Source organism: Mandrillus leucophaeus, unplaced genomic scaffold (assembly GCF_000951045.1).
Source record: "Mandrillus leucophaeus isolate KB7577 unplaced genomic scaffold, Mleu.le_1.0 Scaffold36, whole genome shotgun sequence".
Classification (NCBI taxonomy): Eukaryota; Metazoa; Chordata; class Mammalia; order Primates; family Cercopithecidae; genus Mandrillus; species Mandrillus leucophaeus.
In genome coordinates this window covers 990,410-1,008,056 of record NW_012103809.1, presented here as the reverse complement: position 1 = coordinate 1,008,056, position 17,647 = coordinate 990,410, and the positions used below count along the sequence as shown (strand labels likewise).

The 17,647-nt window shown below is 46.7% G+C and overlaps 1 protein-coding gene across 1 annotated transcript in view; it reads right to left on the bottom strand.

Moving 5' to 3' along the window:
* Window positions 1-90: 90 nt before the first annotated feature.
* BMP6 (bone morphogenetic protein 6) overlaps window positions 91-17,647 on the bottom strand; it is a 36,591-nt gene continuing 19,034 nt past the window's right edge. The window contains exons 5-7 of the mRNA XM_011989687.1: window positions 2,618-2,694; window positions 1,687-1,797; window positions 91-1,593 (exon numbers count right to left, since the gene is read on the bottom strand). Of these exons, the coding sequence (XP_011845077.1) occupies window positions 1,444-1,593; window positions 1,687-1,797; window positions 2,618-2,694 (338 nt within the window). The 3' untranslated portion in view covers window positions 91-1,443. The remainder of the gene's footprint in view (window positions 1,594-1,686; window positions 1,798-2,617; window positions 2,695-17,647) is intronic.

The following is a 17,647-nucleotide window of genomic DNA, read 5'->3' as shown; positions in this document are numbered from 1 at the left end:
GGCCCAAAGTAACTGGTGGTAGCAATCTTACAAACAAGACCACTTATACTGTCTGAGGCAGAAGATAACAGCAGCATCTCAACCAACCTCTGCCTTAAAGGAAATCTTTATTAATCATGTGTGGTTCACAGATAATTCTTTTTTTAAAAAACCCAGCCTCCTAGAGAAGCACAACTGTCAAGCGTGGCTTCAGCTTTGCATCACGAGTCTTGTATTCCAAGAAAATCAAAGTGGTACAATTTGTTTGTTTACACTATGATACTTTCTAAATAAACTCTTTTTTTAAAAAAAGTCTGGTCTTTCCTTCAATGTTACAGCAAAACATATAAAATAGACAATAAATTATAGTTTATATTTACAAAAAAAGCTGTAAGTGCAAACGGTTGTAGATTATAAATGTATTATTTAATCAGTTTAGTATGAAATTGCCTTCCCAGTACATGATTGTGAAAAAGACATTTAGAAAATACTCTAAAATTTGATCTGAGCCTCATTTTCTACAAAGGAAATCATGATTTCAGTTCATAAACAGCACGCTTATCCCCCTATCACTATTATAAGCTGGGCACCCTCATTTTATCTTCTTTGTTGGTTCTAGCCTTGTGGCACGGTATGCTGTATAGTAAACAGGCAGAGAACTGCTTTACTGAAATAGATATTAGAGCTGGCAGTCCAGAAGTTAATGTGCTGGTCAAAGAACCGTTCTGATAAAGAAGAGGGGCAGCATTGCCTTCACCTTGCAGCCTCACCTCGGAGTGTAATCAGTCTACTTTTGGTACTAGCAAAGAGTACAGCAAATGGAGGACTGAGGTGTAGAAATGGTATTTTTGGCAGAAATAAGTATATATTCACACCAACAAAACTCCAGCATGAACATATGACAGCAATGACTGAGACAAAGGCGCCCCACGGAGCCCTGGCTGTGGCCTGGGCTGTGGGTCATGTATGAAATTGAACTTCCTGGGAATGAAATCTGAACAGAGGCGTTCCCCCAACTTCCCCAATTTCTGTTCTCTGTAAAATCTACCTTTGATAGACAGTACTGAACAGGCTGATACTTTAACCAAGAATACATTTAACTCCTTTGAGATTGTTTTCCCTACTTACTAACACCCCAAATAGCTTGATCTACAGCTAAAACTAATTTTGGTGGGTTTTTGGGGGAGGAGGGGAGGAAGAGCTTCACGGTGGTTTCTGCAGTTACCGGACCTTGCACTAGACATCCAAACTCAGCTTGCTACAGACCAACAACTACTCACGTCATTTACCAAGTGAGCAAATTATTAATGAGGTCCTTTAAAATCTTCTTGGGTAATAAGGCACTGGCATGAGATAGTTTCCAAGTCTCATCGTCCCACCTCCAACTGTGCTTCTGTGTTTTTTAAGGCAGATGTAATCTAGGAATCCAAGGCAGAATGTGTGTCCCCAGCATCTGGTTTCGAGTTAGTGGCATCCACAAGCTCTTACAACCATATTCCTGTATTTTTTCAGAATGACATTGGAGTTGTCATCAAAGTAAAGAACTGAGATGGCATTTAGTTTAGTTGGTGCACAGCACGGTTTGGGGACATACTCAGGGTTCATAAGGTGAACCTGTTCCAAAACAGAAGGGGAGAAAGGTACCTTAGAAATGACACCTGGTCTCAGCTTACTCCCACTTAGAAAACAGAGTCTCCGAAAGCTCACCAAGGTCTGCACGATCGCATGGTTGGTTGCATTCATGTGTGCGTTGAGTGGGAAGGAGCATTCCCCATCACAGTAATTGGCAGCGTAGCCCTTGGGTGCAATGATCCAGTCCTTGATTTAATGCAAAGGAAGCAAGAAAAAATTAGCATGCACTTCTCACACGATTTGTGCTTTTCAGGAATGCTGTGAAAAGGTATTTTTCACATTGGACAGGCAAGGAGACAGATGCAGGAAGGCTTAGGAATTTGATTGGCAATGCTGGGAAGTGAACCTGGTCGATCTGACCCCAGAACCCTCGCTCCTTGCAGAGGCCACAGGGCCTCAGCTGCTACCTGGAAGCATGTAGGTTGCCAGCAATATGTGCTTGGACCCAAGATAGCCCCTCCAGGAGCCCACGGTGCGCCTGTGGAAGTAGTGCCACCTGCATATGGAAGCTATCTTTTATTGCTCACCACCTATGATGAAATTTGCTGCCTTCCTTACAAACTAGTGATGGCTCTCAGGTATGGGGCAGACGTGTGTGCTTCTGCATCGTTTGGGTGAGCCAGTTTGTAGCCACTGGAGAAGTTAACCATCAGTTAATTTTTTTTCCAACCCTGTCTCAATTAAAATTCGTTTAAATGCCCAAATAAATATATGTCTTATGGGCTGTGAAAGGATGAGGTAAGAGTATTGGGAAATGTGGCTACTGATTTTTGAGGGATCACAGAGCTCAGGCACCCCAGGAAAGTGTTGGAGCGCTTGGTCCCCACAGACTAAGCTTCCTCTGCCTCACTCCAGGAGCCTGAGCGTTGGGGAGGGCTCCTCAGGACTTCCATGGAAGGAAGCAGCTCAGCCTTCAAGCTCTGGGTGTTTGGTGATGGCTGCCACCATTCAGATGAGAGTAAACTGCTGAGAAAGGACCTTTGTCCTCCATGTCTGGAGAACTCACCTGCCATCCCAGGTCTTGGAAACTCACATACAGCTCATGCTTCCTGCAAGCTGTTTTCAATTCACTGCTGTTGTAATCTGTTGGAGGAGATCAAAAGACGCACCCATCAACTCATTAATTCCTTCACAGAGAGTCTGCCACATGCCAGGCGCCGTACTGGGCTCAGAACAGCCTCCTAGACACAAGTGTGGCCACCCAACAGCTATATCAGGTTCCTGACTGTTGGCTTGAATGTCTTATGGAGTCTGTTTTGTCTCCCCTGGGGTCAGTACTGGGCACAGGGTGACTTGGACACCTTTGAGCAACAGAGGTGTGTTGTGAGCCCTGCTGCATGCAAGGCCTATGGAGGACTGGGCCAACTTGCCCGGTACACCCCGGAGGCGCCTGACTGGGAAGGCGTCACATTCACATGATCAGACAATGGTACTAGGCAGGATCTGCTGCCGTCCAAACAGGGACCATTTTGAAGCTGCACAGGGACTTTAAAGACAGCTGCCAGGCCAGGAGGGTATCCTGAAGGAAGAGTAATGATGGAGTGGGGCCTAACCAGGAGAAGAGGGAGAGGGAGACACCGTGCAGGGGCAATGCTCTCTCTGGCTGTACTCCCACCTCACTGCCAGGGTTGAGCCCTTGTGTGCTAATGCAATAATACTGAGCCAGTGGTTCCTCATGAGACTCTGCTGAAGTGCACATGCTCACCCTATGCAGCACAGGAACCGCTAGCCTGGCTTCACTCATTCACCAGCAAGAGCACTGGGAGGGCCCCGATTCACTGAGACCCACTGAAGCGATTCTTCTGTGACATGCCTTCTGCCTGGCACCACGGCAAATAGAAGGTAAGTCAGACATGGCTTCCCTCCTCCAAGAACTTAGTGAACAAAGCGGTGGTGTGAAACAGACACCAAATAACTCCAGTACAAACCAGAACAGGGATGCTACGGGCAAAGGCCATCGGCAAATATCACATAGGCAAGGGCCACAGGCAAATGTCCCTTCAGAGAAGGGACAGTTCAGAGTGGGGGTGAGAGGAAGAGAGAGGAGTTCTGCTGGAATGGATTTAAGGATGTGTCAAGCAGGGTCAGATGAGATAAAGCTGGAGAAATGAATGGCCTAGGCTGCCAACCACAATGCTTCGGACTTCCCACCAGCGGCTCAAAGTGAGCCTTTGCAGGCTTTTGAGCTGGACAGCAACATTTCGAGCTGTGATGCTAAAGGATTAATCAATCTGGAGTTGTGTTTGAGAGTTCTCGAGAGGATGGAAGGATAAAAGGCAAGGAGAAGGCTTTAGAGAAAGGTCGTCTAATGTGAGATGTCAGTGGGTGTAAGAGCCTAAGTCATTTGCGGGCTATCCCTTCCCTTTTCAACTACATAAGCCAATAAGTCACCTAATTGTTGAAGGCCTGTTTGAACTTGATTTTCTAACTTCTAACTCCCAGTCTTCCTGGCTCTGAAGCAGGAGAGAACATGCAAATTTTTTTTTTTTGGAAACAGAGTCTTGCTCTGTCACCTAGACTGAAGTGCAAGGTCACGATCTCGGCTCACTGCAACCTCTGCCTCTCCAGCTCAAGCAATTCTCCTACCTCAGTCTCCTGAGCAGCTGGGACTACAGGTGTGAGCCACCATGCCCAGCTAATTTTTTGTATTTTTAGTAGAGATGGGGTTTCAACACTTTGGCCAGGCTGGTCTCGAACTACTGACCTTAAGTGATCTGCTCATCTCAGCCTCCCAAAGTGCTGAGATTACAGGTGTGAACCACCATGCCCCACCAGATTTCATGATTTTTTAAGGAAAAGGGACAAACAGTAACTCAGGCCAGTGGCCTATACTGGGAGAAGAGACGGGCAACATTTTTAGGTGGTTTATAATTCTAAATTTATTCGTCTTCTCCACCTGCCTATGTTACCCAATAGAACCACCCTGCCTGTAACTTCAAGGATCCCAGAGAACCCCTGGAGGGAAATTTTCACAATGCAGGACAAGGACTCTCAGTAAAACACAATCAACCACTTATTACCATGAGACAGAAACTTCCTACTGAAAAGAACCCCTGAACAAAAATGAATCAACTACACAAAGTCTCGCAAGAGTATGGCTGGAATGCAAGGGAGAACCCAGAGGACCCCAGAGACTGTGGATAAGAGTTGTCTGAACTAAGCTCTAAAGGAAGAATACCAAAACAATAACAAAACTAAAAACAAACAAAAACTAGAGAAAAAAAGGAAGAATACCTAAAATAATGGAAGGAAGAAAAGAAGGATTAGAAACCTAAAGCAAAATTATAGGGAAAAAACATGAAAAAAGAACAGGTAGATGTAAAAGGAGTCAAATAGAACTTTATAAAAACCATAATCATTGAAAATAATAATGAAATCAGATTAGATATAACTGAAAATCAGATTAAACAGGTTAAACATTAGTTGTCTAATTAACAGATTAAACAGATTACTTAACAGATTATACATTAAACAGATGAGCATCAAATTACACACAACTGAAGACAGAACTAAAGGATCCCACAGTATATTTGAAGAAATCTCTTCAAATCTCTTCAAATATACCACAGAGTCAAATGGCCAAAATATATGACTCTCTCTCTGTAAAGAGACATGGAAGAGAGAATGAAAAGTCCAACATATTTCTAATAGGAATTTCTGAAGACAGTAATAGGAGAGTAGTAGTATTTGAAGACATAATGACTGGGAATTTTCTAGAACTAAAGAAAGGCAAACATCTTTAAGTTGAAAAGGCCCTATGAGTTCCAAGTAGATCAGATACATTCTTATCTAGCCACATCTAGTGAAACTATATCAAACACATAAAATCTTAAAAGCAACCCAGCGATAAAAATTATTTACAAATAAACACAAACTGGATAGCAAACTTAACAAAAATACACATTAAAAAATTAAATAATATGAAAATGATGCCATCAGTCAAGAATTCCATACCCAGCTGTAGTGGATATTTACTACTTTTGCTACCCAGCTTTCAGGAACACTTCCCACGTAGGGGAATACCTAGATAGGAGGGGCTCAGAGCCCCATTTCCCATGACAGATGGCTCCCCTCTTTGTCCCCTAGCATCTGAAATAAGGACTTGTGACTTCGTTAAAGCCAATCAAATGTCTCCACCCTGCAGTATATAACCTGAGGGAGTGACTCAAAGGTGAAATCAAGAAAGGGCAGAATGGCAGCCAGTATCTAGGGTGATGACCCCATTGGTGGGATCCAAAGCACATTGTCCCACGACTAGATCTGAGCCTTGATTTCCTGAATTTAAGTCTCCAGCCTTTTTGTCGATTGGGTAAGTTCCCTGGTATCCTTGAGTTATTTTTCTCTTTCATTAGAGTCTGCTTCTACTGCGTGCAATCTAGAGCACTGTGATAGCTAATTTTGTATCAACTGGACTGGACTATGGAAAGACCACGTAGCTGATAAAACAGCTTTTTCTGCAGCCGGGTTTTGCTAGGTCACCCAAGCTGGAGCACAGTGGCACCATCACGGCTCACTGCAGACTTGATCTCCTGGGCTCAAGTGATCCGCCCACTCAGCCTCCCAAGCAGCTGGGACTACAGGAACGGGTCACCATAACAAGCTAATTTGTCACATAGAGATGGGGACTCACTATGTTGCCAAAGCTGGTCTCAAACTCCGGCCTCAAGCAAGCCTCCTGCCTTGGCCTCCCAAAGTGCTGAGATTACAGGTTTAAGCTACTGAGCATGGCAACTGGTAAGACATTATTTTTGGGTGTGTCTGTGAAGGTACTTTTGGAAGAAATAAGTATTTGAGTCAGTAGACTAAGTAGACCTGCCCTCACCAACACGGGTAGGTGTCATCTCCTCTGTTGAGGGCCCAGAGAGAACAAAAAGACAGAGGAAGGGCAAATTCTCTTTTACTGAGCTGGGTCATTGTCTTCTCTTGCCCTGGGACATCAGAGCTCCCAGTTCCCAGGGCTTTGGACTTCAGGACTTACACCAGCAGCCCTCCCCAGTACTCAGGGCTTTGACTTCCAACTAGGACTTACACCATTGGCTTGCCTGGTTCTCAAGCCTTTGGACTCAGATTGAATTACACCACCCACTTTCCTCATTCTCCAGCTTGCGGACAACAGCTCATGTGACTTCTTGGCCTCCATAATTGCCTGAGTCAATTCCCATAATAAATATCCTCCTATATATATCTCTCTATATATCCTATTGCTTGTTTCTCTGGAAAATTCTGACTAGTAAAAACCCCAACTAGCTAAGTTATTACTCAATAGTTAGGGCATAGAGAGTGCAGAGTGGCAGTGTGCTATCTCACGTAGTGTTGACAAGTTTGTCTGGATTTTTTTTGTTTTTGTGGATTTTAAACTTTTTGAGACAGGGTATCACTGTGTTGCCCAGGCTGGAGTGCAGTGGTGTGATCATGGCTCACTGCAGCCTCCACCTCCCGGGCTCAAGTGATGCTCCCACCTCAGCCTTCCGAGTAGCTGGGTGTACATCACACCCGGCCAATTCTTTAAATACTTTGTATGGTTGGTGTTTCTCTATGTTGCCTAGGCTGGTCCTGAACTCCTGGGCTCAAGTGATCTTCCTGCTTTAGCCTCCCAAAGCGCTGGGATTAGAGGTGTAAGTCACCTCACCTGGCCTTGTCTTTCTGTTAAGGTATCTTCTAAGCAAAGGAGCAGCCTCGGAGTGAGGCACGAGGCCATCTGGGGTGAGAGAATTTCCTAGAGTGTGAATGACAATGTGGAGGCCCCGAGGAAGCAGCCGGCTTCACACATTCCAGGAACAACCACGTGGCGGCTGCGACGTGTTTACTGGCAACCCACATCCTCTATCAACCTCCTGAGCACACAGCCAGACGACATTTCCCACTGCAGTTACGTGTGGCCATGTGCCTGGATTCTGCCCATGAATGTGGGGAAGAAGGCATGTGTGGTACTGCCAGGCCTGGCCCTCCTAACTACCTGCCCCCTCCTCCATCAGTCTTCCATTCACTCTTTCCTTTCCCGCCAGATGGGTGCAGCAGGGGGGTCTCCTGAAGACCCCAAGGTCCTAACATCCTGTGCTCTTAAAGGTGTCCTGGGTTAGATGATAAACTACATGATCACACTATTTACAGTCTGAGTCTGGAATTTTCCCCATCCCACCTCATTCTGCTGGTGAAGTAAGCTTCCTCCAAAACATCCTCTTAGTGCTAGGGACCAAAGTCTCCATGAAGCCCATCTTGGCACCATCTGGTCATATAAAAAGCAAAGATTTCTACCAACAACTTTCTTTCCAAGGTCCAGCAGACATGGGCAGTGTGAAAATAATAAATATATCTGGTCTTTGTCCCCAGTTCCTGGCACCAAGCTTTGACAACCCTTGGACTTTCCTGAGTGTCTCTGTTATGCTCCTGAGGCTCTAGATTGTACACGGTGAGCCCCACACTCTCTCTAGGGCCTCACTGGCTTCAGGATGGGGGCTAGTTACCAAAAAAACCAAGCACAAGATTAGGGGGTTGGAACTTTGGCTTAGCCTGGCCTCTGGGGGGCTGGAGATGGAGTTCAATCATGTGGCCAATGATTCAGTTGTGCAGAGCAACTAAACCCCACATAAAAACTCTAGACAGTGAGGCTCAGTGGAGCTTCCAGGTTGGTGAACATACTGATGTTTCAAGAGGACAGTGTACCCAAAAGGGTGTGGAAGCTCCACTTACCCATGCCTATCCCCTTGACCTTGCCTAAGAGTCTCTTCATTTGGCTGGTCCTGAGTCATACCCCTTATAATAAAACTATGAGAGTAAGTATAGCACTTTCTTGAGTTCTGTGAATTGTTCCAGCAAATTATCAAACGTGAAGGGCGGTCATGTGAACTCCCAAATTTGTAGGCAAGACAGACAGAAGCATGGCTGCCCTGTGGACCTCACTTGTGCCTGGTGTCTGAAATGAAAGCAGTCTCCTTGGGGACCTTGCTCTTTAACTTGGGTCTGTGGCTAAACTAACTCCAGGTGGCTATCATCAGAAGTAAACTGAGGCCAGATGTGGCGGCTCATCCCTGTAATCCCAGCACTATTGGAGGCTAAAGCAGGAAGATCGTTTGAACCCAGGAGTTTGAGATCAGCCTGGGCAATATAGACCCTGTCTCTACAAAATATAAAATTAGCTGGGCATGGTGGTGTGTGCCTGTGGTCCTGGCTATTTGGGAGGCTAAGATGGGAGGACTGTTTGAGCCCTGGAGGTTGAAGCTGCAATGAGCCCTGATTATGCCATCATACTCCAGCCTGGGTGAGAGAGCAAGACCCTGTCTCAAAAAAAAAAAAAAAAAAAAAAAAAAAGAATTGGACTGAATTGTAGGATACTTAATCGGTGTTGAAGAATTGCTGGCAGAACACAGGCAGAGACCACTTTATGTCTGGATTTCCAGTTTCTTTCTCTGCTGGATGGAACCAAGATGACATAGTCAAAGGGCTTTGCTTCTAACTTCACCAGCAGTTCTGGGTTTCTGTGAACCTGCTGTTGATCTGACTCTCTCCATGCTCAACAAAGAGAACCTTCTCTGTAAGAACAGCTATTTCTTTTAGAGCCAGACACTGGCATTGTTGTTGTTAAGTAAGGATCAGGGCCAGAGAGAGGAAAGGGAGGAATTCAACTCTCCTGTTTTTCTTCCTACAGATACTCTCAGGCCATGCTTAAATTTCCTTATAATTCCACGTTAAGTGCTGGCAAAGAACGTATAACTATTTGTGAAGGTTGACGCTCCTCAGAGGACTTGTGTCTGCAATTCAGGGTCGGTACCCTGGGTTCTGCACGGAATTACACTGACATACTTTTTTTTTTTTAAGAGATTGACAGATTCCAGAAAAATCTTTCCCCTCACTCCCACTGCCCTTGGTATTGGTTTTGATGAATGGGCTGAAGAGGGCCAGTGGAAATGTATGTGGTGACAATTCAACAGGAACATGGTCACTCCAGTGGGACAAAGGGAGGTAACACAGCTTTGCCCCAATGGGTTCACCAGTCAAGGGCAGGGCAGAGAAAGAAAGTGAGAGAGCTAGAGAGAGGCAACAAACCAAAAATCACAGAAGCAGACCCAAGACACAGGAGCCTCCCCCGCTGCCGGGACAGGAGCTCTCAGTGTGTGACTTGTGGGTGGCCTATGCCGAATACTGGGGATCATCAGGCAGCTTCTCTAAAGTGCAGAGTTCTCAGCCCAATCCCAGACCCATGAGTCAAAGTCACCGAGATCAGGCCCCTGGCTGTCCACGTGCACCTGTGACACTAGAACTGGAACCGCTGCCCTCTAGACAAGAGGCTCACACACAGGTAGTGCTATTGCCCTGTTGAGACACCAAGTCTGTCTTGGGACAGCAAGGCTCTCCAGCAGCCCCAGACACAGCTGCAGTCAAGGCCCAGTATTGGTTCTGAGAGACATTTTCAAGGGATCTGGCTTTTTCAAAGTTGAACGCACAATGAAATCTGGTCCCCCTCGAGGGCAGGGGCACCAGCTGCCCAGAGGTGATTTTCCCCCTCAAGACAAGGCCCCAGGTGCTTATCCAGGGCAACTTGGACAAGCAGGGCCCAGCCATAGGTGGGTTTGGGCAAAAAACTGTTGAGTGATCAGGTGACACAGATGACAAAATCCAACAACCATAAAAGCCCCCCAGGACGATTCCTTCCATAAGCAGAAGGTAATTCCCTGGCCTGCTCCTACGCAGGGAGAAGCATTCCCCTGGCCAAAGACTTTTGAGCTTTGAATATATCAGATGTTAATTGCCTTTAGCAGCACAGGTTTCTGTCCCTTTTAATAAACTGCTTCCATAGGGAAACGTTCAGGTACAATTAGTATTAAAAAGCCCAAATCCTTCCTCTCTTCTCCAAATGAACATTACAGATATTTGAACACGGGTTTTAAGTGGAAGTTTTTTTTTTTTTTTCTAGCACCAGAGTTGACTTTTAATTTGTCCTAAAGCCACTGAAGCAAAAACCATGATAAAACATTCTGCTTTCCTTTATAACCCCTCAACATACACACACACACACACACACACACACACACACAATTTGTAGGAAAAAAATGGCTTTGGACATGAGATTTAAATGGGTTTCATCTCACAGTGTGGGACAGGTAAGTGGGGCCCATCATACAGGAAGCTTCTAAAACTCCCTTCGGGGGTGGAGATGAACTCTAAAGATCCAAGACAGGCCAGGCGTGGTGGCTCACGCCTGTAATCCCAGCACTTTGGGAGGCCGAGGCAGGTGGATCATTTGAGGTCAGGAGTTTGAGACCAGTCTGACCAACATGATGAAACCCTGTTTCTACTAAAAATACAAAAAATTAGATGGTCATGGTGGCACGTGCCTGTAGTCCCAGCTACTCGGGAGGCTGAGGTAGGAGAATCGCTTGAACCTGGGAGGCAGAGGTTGCAGTGAGCTGAGATCGTGCCACTGCACTCCAGCCTGGCAACAGAGCGAGACCTGTTTTGTTTTTTTTTTTTTTTTTTTTTAAAAATGATCCAAGACAGACATGCCTGTTTTCCCTAAGGAAAGTTCTTCAGCAAGAATCTCCATGATCTATAGTAGAAAAGAAGGTGGCAGAGACAGGCACCATCCCCCTCAGAAGGAGAACAGAGTTGGGCAGAGAGGTCCCAGCTGTGGTGCCCAAAGCATGTCCTTTATGAAGCCTTTATGTTTCCAATACTTAGCCTTCATTTTTCCAATACTTTGCCAAGGGAGGCTTGCATGTCATTCAGGCCTTCTGCACAATGAAATCAGTGGTAGAGAAATAGGCCTAAGTGTCCCATCCATTCCCAATGGCGGGACCGTGTGGAAGTACCTGCCATTTTCTACCATAAGAGACCGGGGTGTTCCAATGCAGAATTCATCTTGGAATAAAGCATCAGGTCCAGCCATGGCTCTGACATCCCTCTCCCAAGCCCCAGGTGTGTCTTTCATTATCTGTCATTCCTCCAGGTTACCTGGGGGCCAGTACACCTGGGAGGGGTTGGGGGCCAACTTGAAAGGAGCCATATGGAGGTGCATTTTTCTGGAGTCCAGCGGATGGATGGGAGAGAGGACACAGTGATGGAGTCTCCTTGTCCTTGAGACACAACTGAGCTTTCACATCTGAGAGTCCTGTTCTGAGGGTGGTGGTGGAGGGGCACAGCTCCCTTCCTGGGGGCCATCAGGGGTAAATGCTGCAGCTCCCAGCACACACGCCTCTGGCTGATCCCCTTTCTCTGTCCGCTAGCATCTTCCTGCCCCTGTTCCTCCTGTTGCAGGTGCACGTTCCACACAGGCTCTGCTGAGCTCCTACAGTCCGCTCAGTTCTGGTGGGGAGTTCTCATCTCAGTTGCTGGGCCTTGGCCCTGACAATCAGCTTCCTTGCTGACAGCCTCTGCTCCCCAACCTTAAGTCCTTGGCTCCCCTGTGATGACTGAGGAGACATTCTACAGGAGAAAACAAACGGGAAGCTGTCTGGGCCCATGTGACAGTGATGGGGCAGGGCATCCTAATCGTCCCAAGGCAAACCGAAAACTGCAGAGCAGCTCTCTCATCCAGTGCAGTGAGGACAGGGCACCCTTGGCCCCAATAGAAGGTGGCTAGCTGGGCTGGGACTTCCGCACAGAAGCCATGTCCCCAGGCAGCAGCACACGCACTGTACACATTGCCTGTACCCCCAATGCAGGGGTCACACCCCACACTAAGGATAACACCTGGGTTACTTCCATCCAGCACCCTTTTTATCTGGCCCTCCTGAAGAGCCACGCACACAGCGAAATGCAAAGGAGCCCACTGTTTGTTTAGCTCTGGAGCTCCATCTCTATATGCCATGACGGGCCAGTGACAGGCAGGCTTCCCTGGCAATGGAGGCCAGGAGAGTCCCACAGGTATGAGACCCAGAGGAGAAGGCAAGGGTGCAGCCACTATCCTGATCTCAGGCAGGCACTGTGCGGGGACGTTGCACTGCGGGGCCGGAGGGCCACCACACAGCTGCTGCTGTGAGCATGATGGGACGAGGGCGCTGCAGCAAGCCTGGGGCTCCCAGGGCGGGTGCGCTGAGTCACGGCAGCCAGAGCCAGCCTGGGTCCCAGTGACCCTGCGTGCTGTGCTTTGCAACTTCAGTAGAGGAGGAGAGAGAAACAAGGGCAAGACAGGGAGAAGGGAAACAAAGGCAGAAGAGAGAGAATGTCAGGGACACCACAGAAAGCAGGTGAGAAGGAGGGAGAGGGAGAGAGGTGGGCAGGGAGCCGTCTCCTCACCAGGGCTTCTGCAGAGGGGCCACTCGGGTTGCCCTGGGCTGACCCCACAGGCCCTGCCAGCTCAGCCGGGTGTCCCCACTCAGCAGGTCACACACAGCCAAGAAAATACCAGCACAGCAGGGGGCTGGACAAAGCGGCATGCTCCACATGTATTTCCCAGCTTTCCTGAGCCCAGGCTGCAGACTCTTCCCAAAGGAAACTTGTTTTTCAGAGGGAATAATTCACTACTTTAATTTCCCTTCTCTCCTAGAATGACAAGGGTGGGGGCCACATAGAGGCTGCTAAAGCGGCACCTCTGTCTTCGTGGGCCTGGCTGCTCTTTCCATATCTCTGGGCCTTATCGGCCCCATCTCATCCAAAGCAAGCCTCTCGCTCCCGCTTTCCCAGCAGAATCAATACAGCCATTGAGGAATGTGTGGCAGGTGCCAGCTCCTTGTGTCACCGACACTATGGGAGGCCCGGGACCACACTCGGGTTTTGATTTCTGGTGTCAATAATCTCCTAACAGTTCATGGGGTTGGGGTGGGGGTGGACAGTTTGATTTTCAGAGTCTAGATTTTGTTTATAACTTGGATGGTCAACATTGAGAAGCAAGAGTGGGGCCCTAATTTTTGGTTGCTGCGGGAGATTTTAGGATCTCAAAAGGCCCCATTTAATCTGGGCGGGACACTGGTCTCTTTTCAGCCTTTGTCTTGATTCTAAAAGAATATGGAACTGTCCTACAAATAGACAAAGGTTTCCTTTGAAGACCTAGTTCTAACACCCTCTGTGCTCTAAGCACCTTCTATACTCTCTGCCACTTCCTAGACCAAGTCTCCTGGCCCCAGTGCCCTCCCAGGGTTGGCAATGATTGGGAACGACTTAGGCATCTCACGGTACCTGCATAAGCCTCTTCTTAATGCCTTTCAGAATTGTTGCCATTTGCACATCTGCAAGGAGTGAACCTTGGGAGGAGGTAGGAGGGAACTTTCCAGTCTGTTTCACTCTTTGATAGCCATTATCCTCGAACGAGAGTTGAGCATGATAGAAGTGAAGCTTTTGATTCTTTTTTTTTTTTTTTTTTTTTTTGGTGATTCTAACTTTTAGATCACTATTTGCCATGCCTGTCCTCCATGTCTATGGAGAAGTAAGGTTTGATTTCATATAGGAAGCCCTGAACCAAGCCCTACTTAACCAAGACATCTGCAAGCCAAGCTGCAGGCCCTAAAACTTTAAGATCACGATGACAAATTACAATTCCCAACTTTCCTGGAGAACGATAAACTGTCAGTTTATAGTCCTGAGCCGTGTCTATTCCTCCCAAGCTTTGAATGTCCGTGATGGACCAACCCAGTCAGCTCTGGCTATCCCCAACCCATGGAAGCCAATGGTGAAAGAGCAAGGACACTATAACAATGAGACTCCCGGTCTGGGCTGGATTTTCCTTGAAATGTACAGCAAAAGATTGCACAGTTATAATAAACTACTCAAACAGTTGTTTTGCAAGAGATGAATCCTAGTTACTTTATGCTGAAAGCCTACTGAATGGTTCTAACCGGGAAGCTTAAAGGACAGAAGATGTAAACTATCAAGAAGGTGGTCAGCAGAAGCTCTGAATGTACTAGAGCCACATTTTCCCCCAAGGTCCTTAAAGATACATGTTTGGGTGGGTGGGAAAATGAGGGAAGGAGAACTTGCTCTAAGAAATGCTGGCCAGGCGTGGTGGCTCATACCTGTAATCTGAACAGTTTGGGAGGACGAGGCAAGTGGATCACTTGAGGTCAGGAGTTCAAGACAGCCTGGCCAACATGGTGAAACTCCGTCTCTATTAAAAATACAAAATTAGCCAGGAGTGGTGGTGCACGCCTGTGATCCCAGCTACTTGGGAGGCTAAGGCAGGAGAATCACTGGAACCTGGGAGGAGGAGGTTGCAGTGAGCTGAGATGACACCATTGCACTCCAGCCTGGCCAATAAGAGTGAAACTCTGTCTCAAAAACAAACAAAAAAGAAATGCTAACAGGTGGCATTAGTGCAATGGCAGACTCATTCTAAAGGACAGACAGGGTCTCAAGAGGCTGCTGAGTCATAGACAGTTGGCAGAGCTGGTAGTGACAACATAAACATCAAGACTGAAAGTGACTACTCCAATTTCACAGGAATCATTAAAGTGCAGATGTTTCCAAACTGTCATCTATCAAAACAAAGACCAATTCTGCATCACAGCAGCAGCAGCAGAGCAGACTTCAGACTTACTGGCTGACTTGAAATTGTGTTAGCTACACTGTCTCAAGAGAGGTCTTGGAAAGATCCTGGAAAATTAGCCAAATGAAAATTTAGAATCACCCAGTGGAACTTCAAGGCCATTTGTTCATGGACCTTGTCATGGATTGGCCACGTGGTATCACAGCCCCCCAGAAGATAAAATAGTGAACCCCAAGTGAGAGCTACCATAAAAGAGGGTGAATGATAGCAAGTAGAGGAGACCACCAAACTGGAGCTACAGAACCTGAGGACAGGTGCTATAAGAGCAGCAGGCTGGTAAGAAATGGAGGCTGAAAAAGAATTGGTAGATTGGTTAAAATCCCCAATGAGGCAAGGACGGCTAGGACCAGGACTAGTCAAACATGTGTAAAAACAATAAATGATACCCTGCAGAGGCTATCCAAGCCCCCGGAGAAGTGTAACAGAGCCAACATCCAGCCTTCATTTAGAGCAGCCAGCTGCAGAGAAGCAAGGGCGAGTGAAAGCCATCCAGGGAGACGTCGATCCAAACCACTATCCAGTGCACATGTTTGGAAAGTCCAGCTTGAAAGCCAAGTACAAATGTTCAAGTAGATTTTGGTGGGCGGTGGGGCTCCTGGACTCTCCCCTGTTGTGCACTAGTCTTGCTGTCTCAGGCATAGACAGCTCAATTCCAAAAATAGCCTCTTATTTCCTTGCCACGTTTCACCCTGATGACAGGCACTTTGATGAATGAATGCTAACTTCTTTACCCAGATGCAGGACGATCCCTGGTGGGCTGCTTCTGGTGGTGGTTGTTTTGGAGGAGAACTATCAATTCCCTGGGAGCACGCCATGGAAGAAGCGGGCAGCAGAGACAAAGAAATCTTTTCCTTCCACCTTCCAAAAGATTGACAAGCAGAAAGTCTCCCTGCAGTCACGCCAGAGGACACCACTTTTCTGTTACTGTAACATCTCTCCCTGGTTCATGAAGGCCCAGCAACATCTGGCCTCACAGAGACCCCGAGGGAGAGGAAAACCAGACAGCCCCTCTCTCCAGGTAGCAGGCCATCTCTCTGGAAATCTTTTCTGGCAGATGAATCTCTTCCTCAGCATGTCCACTCCCATTAATGGAAGAATAAATAAGGAGGCAAGAGCCAAAAACATAAAGAAGCGCTTCGGTGGGGCAGACACGAGCAATTTCCTAGACCACTTAGAGGATCTTCAAAGAGAATGAGAAGGAGGGAGCATCCTTCGTCGTCATTCTTTCTTGGGGGCCTTTCAATAGGTGAGGCCAGAGAGATTTGGTATGAACCCTTTTGCCTTTGTATTGTTGAAAGGGACAAAGCAAATTTGGAAGTACTGGCTTGGGAGGTGGGCAGTCGGGGAGACCAAGAGAAAAACAGAGACACTTGCACCTATTACCAATTAGATCAACTTGAATATCCATATTTAATTTAAACTCATCAAATTGAAAAAAAAGTTGAAAGGGACCTGGAAAATAATAATTGGTTGATATTGCTAAAATCAAAATCAGACACAACATCTTTTCTCAATTTAAAAACATTAGTGTATGCATTGGGTGCGGGGATGCTGAATAAAATCAAGTGAAATTTTGATTTTAAAAAGCAATCAACATTTCAAGAGATGCCTCTATGTCTGAGGTCTCAGTACCAAACTGACCACAGTTCATTAATAAATTGAAGCCTACCATTGGCAGACTTCATCATCATAGCCTGAAGGAAAACACTGAGATTATTAACTCTATTCAGCAGGCTGCCTCTGAAGTGAATAAAGGAAAGCAAGCATTTCTTCTTTTTTTCAAAAACCCCAACCCTGGCTGTTTCTAGTGGTGAATACAGGAACACCCGTGCTGTGAGCGATGCTTCCAAGAAACACCAGGATGACAAGAAGCAAAATGTCACATCACACTGGGTGGTGGATCCTCAAGCTCCACATCCAAGTTACTGGTGAAAGAGACAGTTTATTTAAGTCAGAACCCAAGATGGAGACACTGCTTCCCAAAGAAGAAATCGGTGCTTTGGGAAGCTGCATTAACTTTGGCCACCAAAAATGACATTTCTGTACAATTACCTGGAAGAATTAATGCATCCTCCAGAATTGTTTTACTTCTTTTCCAGGGATCCCAACATATGCCCTGAGAACCTCCTTCCTACAATGGCATATAAATAATCTTTGAGTGCTATTATGAGCCAGATTTTGATGCTTTTCATTTAATTCCAGCAAATCTGCAAGGCATTCATCACCCCCATCTTACAGGTGAGTAAACGGAAGCTGAAACAGATCAAATGTGTCCAAAATCACAGGGTAGCAATGAGGGAAACAAGTTCTCTGACTGCAAATCCCACTGCCAATCTTCACCTTTATGGTTGATTCTCAAGCTATTTAAACAGCCAAAGGACCCCAGAACTCAGAACTTGCAAGCACCCGCACTAGACTCAGAAGTGTCAGGTTTCCGTTTGATCCTCACTAGCTATGGGACTGGTTGTGGGGAGGGAACATCCACTCTCCCTTCTTCTGGGCTTCCATGGGTGGACTTCCATGCCACTTCCTAAAAACGCATTGGGGAGAACTTTTTTCTTT